General features: G+C 34.9%; 1 protein-coding gene across 1 annotated transcript; it reads right to left on the bottom strand.

The window, feature by feature from the left end:
• Nucleotides 1-1214: 1214 nt before the first annotated feature.
• On the bottom strand, nucleotides 1215-4711 carry LOC119571007. The gene is made up of 5 exons (XM_037918508.1): nucleotides 4613-4711; nucleotides 4192-4320; nucleotides 2572-2717; nucleotides 2280-2394; nucleotides 1215-2036 (listed from the first exon to the last, which is right to left on the bottom strand). Exons 1-5 carry the CDS (start codon nucleotides 4688-4690, stop codon nucleotides 1968-1970), a joined length of 537 nt encoding a protein of 178 aa, XP_037774436.1. The 5' UTR covers nucleotides 4691-4711; the 3' UTR covers nucleotides 1215-1967.
• Between the last annotated feature and the right edge of the window lie 397 nt (nucleotides 4712-5108).

Here is a 5108-nt window from a genome sequence, read left to right as displayed (position 1 = left end):
GTTTAACTTTGGGTATAAAGTTATTGCCTATGTGGATAAGTTTCATTATTGGCCATGGTAAGCCTGGATTATGTTGGGGATAAAAACAGTCCACCCCTCAGGGTCCCCTTGAGGGGTAAGGGCTAGATACTAAATCAGGGGAATACCGTACCCATGGCTCCCTCAGGCCGTTCAGGACTGGCACAAAGTCAGCCTTTCATCCTTTCAGCACGGCTCTCACACCTTAGGAGGTGGATAGTAGAAGGGTTTGGTGAAGGGACAGAAACGAAAGGTGGGAAGGAAAATAAAGACCATGCAAAATTAGTTGAGTCGAGGGCTGAGTCCCAAGGTTGGGGAGTTCCCCATCATTGGGTCCCAGTCTCCGCCTCCTAAGCCCCCCCACGACAACAACGGGCAAGGGATTGGGGGGGAATAATAATAATAATAATAATAATAATAATAATAATTAATAATAATTAATAATAATAATTAATAATAATAATAATAATAATAGTAATAATAGTAATAATAATAATAATAATAATAATGGTCATGATGAAAATAAAAGCAATAATAATAGCATTGATAGTAATAATAATAATAATAATAATAATAATAATATTAATACAAAAGAAACAGTTATAAATTACACAATCTAGAATATAACAGAAAAAAGTACATTAACAAAGTTATGTATGGAATGGTAGCTTTTTTGTGAGAGATCCATTTAGGCCAACTCCACAAAGTTAGCCCATGAACTAATAATGCAATTCATTGCCAGCTCAACACATTTTCCTTACTGTACTCTGGTGGTACTAGAAGCAAAATGGACACAAAAAGCATTACTAAACAGCCTTTGAATTATAAACTTAGTAATTGGGTTTCTTGGTCACTTTTATGCATGTAAAATATGACTACATGACTATATATATAATATCTAACATGGTGCTTGAAACCATTTTCCCCCCTTTATTTTTAATGAGAGAAAAAGGAAATGGCCTTTCATAAATATCACCAACATATACTTATGTGGTGAGATAAAAATGATACTATAAAGTTACTGTCATTAAATGGATAACAGTAGTATTGGTAGAGAAAGAAGCTTCTTTGCTTGCCAAGTGTGTACAGTTGATAGAAATACTTGAGCTTACACAAACAAAATCTGGTTCTCAGATTCACCAATCCTTATTCATTATTAGAAGCCACAACATTATGAAAAGTTATTGATAGTCACATTTGAAATATAAACATTTTATCATTTAACAGATATGGTATATCATCACATAGAAAAAAGTTGACTAATGAAGATGTTGACATATAAGCAGTATTTCTGAAGATCTTATGTGTGTACAGTGACTAGATAACTGGAAGTCAACTGCCAGACTTGTCATCACATGGCAGCACCTGTCCTTCAGTAATCAAAGTACATATTTTAAACCAACATACATTATTATGTAGTACGGAGCACTTTTGTTCATACTCTTACATCCAACTACATTATACATGATAGACACCTTGGTTTCAACTACCCTCATAACATCTTAAGTAATAAATATCTCTAATTTAAATCACATTGTACAATCAGGGGTATAAGAAGGGGTGCACCACCCCTTCAATATTCTCTCTGTTCGTAAATTAGAGGCCTGTATCTATAGTAAACATTTACAGGCCTGTACCACTCAGAATACAAAATATCACAGGCCAGCAACATCCCAGCATAAAATTTTAGCATTTTATTCCCCTGCATGCAATGCTATATATAAATACATGATAGCATCCAAATTTGATTAAAAATCAGTATCACCTAATGCATATGATTTGATGTTCCAAGTGTAATATTTCAGATACTTGCACCATAAATCTAATGGTGTACAGAATGTGAACATTAACAATACTTTATGATTATTCACAAACTAGTCTAGTGATTAAGCTTAAGTCACAAGTAGTAATGTCACGATGTTGGTCTTGCCGGGGTACCCTGAACCTTGTCACTGCCCACTGAAGGAGAAGTCCACATCTGACCAAACAGCCTCTAAATCACTTTCCTCCACTTCACCCTGATGGAAATAAAGCCTCCCAATTATTCATCTAAGAATAAAAAGCCTCTCTTTCATTTGTGATTTGATATCATTAGAAAAAAAAAAAAAAAAAAAAAAAAAAAAAAAAAAAAAAAAAAATATATATATATATATATATATATATATATATAAATAGAAATATATATAAAATCTTAATGAGAAAATAGGTGTTTACGATCATGGAATATACTTGCAAAAGTAACACACTATCAAATTTCTGACCTCGGAGTCTGCTATGTCTTCAACTTCCATGTCATATGGTGGAGCTTCCACTGTGTCTGGAGCTGCTTCCATTTTCTGCATTCCTTCCAGTGCACGAGTGTTACCTGGTTCATGACTATTGAAAAACAGCCACTTGAAACATCTATACATAATTTTACAAATCCACAATTTGAAATTAAGACTTTAAATAATAAATTCCAAAATCTCTCTCAGTAAGCCTTTTTTCAATATTTTCTAACTTGGGTAGTCATGCATGATATAAAGATAATGTTTCCAATGCAAAATTACTAACTTCAAGGCAATTCCAAAATGATGTGCTGCTTTCTCTTCATCCCGTACATGAGAAAAAAAATCTGCTAACATCTGGTGAAGTCTACAGGTTGATTGTACTGCAACCTGCTTTCGTAGTAACTCTATTGCTGCATCATACCGCATGTCCTGAAACATCACAAGGTTTTGTAAATATGAAGAAATAAAAATATACACAGACACCATTAAGCAAATACGCACTCACTGTATCAACCAATATTACAAACAATATGTTTATATAAGAGATTGGCTCTTATTGGCTTTGATTTGGTGCCAGGTACATGTACTGTTAACCTCTATGATTGATGACATGACCATGATGTCATGAAAATATTTGGCTTGAGTGGTGTGTGACATACTGTCATGGGAAAATTTGGATGTGGGCATGGAGGATTATTAGACTCATTTGCAGTATAGGAAGGGGCTTTTGCCTTATTTCTATTTATAAATAAGTGTGGAATGTACTGTCCGTAAGCCATGACTGGAAGAGGACACCATTTCCATGCTCAGGATCTTATTCCTGGCTGCCGTAACCAGTGACATAAGTTGTATTACAGAAAATTGAAAATTACAGAAAAAATTTAAAAAGAAGACAAATAACAGTGTTACTTATTTTTATTATTATTGCACTGAGTTACGGACTACCCAGAGCAATAATATGGATTTCTTTTGTACAAAGAAATCAGTTTATTACTATATGAATAAAGCTAAGTAAATGAAAAATAATAGCAGCGGAAAATGGCAAAAAACTAAAAACTCTTGTGCAGGAAAAGATGAAATAACATTGCAATGGGGAGGCACAAATCACACACTCAGCAGAGTGTCCACTCAAGTAAGCCTAATGCCCTTATTTTGGGCCACAGGATGGCGGTAAGTATCCAGATCCAATGGGTTAATGACAGGTAAAATTTTCAGTAAACTCAAGCAAGAATGGCATACATTTGTCTCCATGCCTGGGCGACTGACCCGCTCATAGTAAGACACTAGGCAAAGATGGTATCAACCCAGTGTTGAGTCTGTTTGTCATACCAATAATAGCATATCACTCATTGCCAATAGGTTAACCTAATGGCTGCACAACTACATGCCATGTCCACTGCAACTTTAGTCTATTAACTGTTTCCACACAGAAGGCTCCACAGGTGTTTAGTCAAGAGAGTCACTTATTAGTCCTACAGTCTCACTTGTTTGCCCTTTTCCTAATTTTTGGAAAGATTCTTTTGTATTTATTTTTTATCTTCATTGCTATTAGTATCTTAATAACAGTATAATAATCATAATGTCAATAATAACAACTGTATCAATATTAATAGCTTTAGAAAAAAAATGTTCCTGCTTATTCAAGGAATGGGGGAAAACAGGTGCAGTTCCTAGAACCTACTACTTGACTCCTTGGGGGCTGAACACTTAAGAAACCATCTTTAAGCAACAAAACCTGTAAGCTAATGATTTAATCCTTTTTAGTAATTGACTCTTTGGTGACTTAGTGCTTCTGGAGCCATCCAAGTGTAAATTAAATTAATAAAACAAAACCACAGTGGACAATGATGCATATATACACAACTGGCACCAGTGGGTTGCCTTCCATTATCACTATAAATACCTGTTCATATATTTCACACAAAAGGTAAACAGCAGGAAGATAATATGGATCCTCCTTCAAGGCTTTCTCCAACAGACTTTTTCCCTTACTGACAGTCAAGGTATCCTTTAGCAGCACTGAGGCATACAGCTGTACAAAAACAGCCCACTGTTAGTCGTACAATAATCATATATCTAGCGTATATTTCCTTTCTTTATAGCTCACTCTATGTGCTATATCCCAAAACTTTAATCATTATAATTCATTATCTCAATAGAAACAAAGTAATTATAACATTACTCTTCCACAAATATTATATCTGATAAAATTTTCAATCAAAAACATTATTTCTTTCTTTTTCTTTTATGATATGATTTTCATGTAATAATGCTAATATTCAAACTACTAGGAGTCCTAAAGTGAGATCCTTGTTGACACTTACAGTTAAAGCTCTTGGAGTCTGGCCTAATAGTTTGCAAGCATTACTTGCAATGGTTACAGCTTCTCTGGATCGATGCATTGCTAAATAACAGTCAACAAAACCCCTAAAACATCAAAATTAAAATTAGCACACAATGTAAAAAAAATATTTAGTGCAAATTCTGTCAATACATACACACACACACACACACATACACACCACACACACACACACACACACACACCACACGCACACACACAACACACACACACACCACACACACATACACACCACACACACACCACACACCACACACACACACCACACACACACCCCACACCACACACCACACACCAACACACACACACACACACACACCACACACACATACTTATGATAAATTTATAAAATAAAAACAAAGGAGAAATATTCATAATCAATATCACAACCTACTTGTGTGGCTCAAAACGATGTGGCGCTATTTGCATTGCCCCCCTGAAGTGCATTACTGCTTCTT

The sequence above is a fragment of the Penaeus monodon genome, unplaced genomic scaffold, assembly GCF_015228065.2.
Source record: "Penaeus monodon isolate SGIC_2016 unplaced genomic scaffold, NSTDA_Pmon_1 PmonScaffold_4714, whole genome shotgun sequence".
Classification (NCBI taxonomy): Eukaryota; Metazoa; Arthropoda; class Malacostraca; order Decapoda; family Penaeidae; genus Penaeus; species Penaeus monodon.
This window is presented reverse-complemented; position numbering and strand designations above follow the sequence as displayed.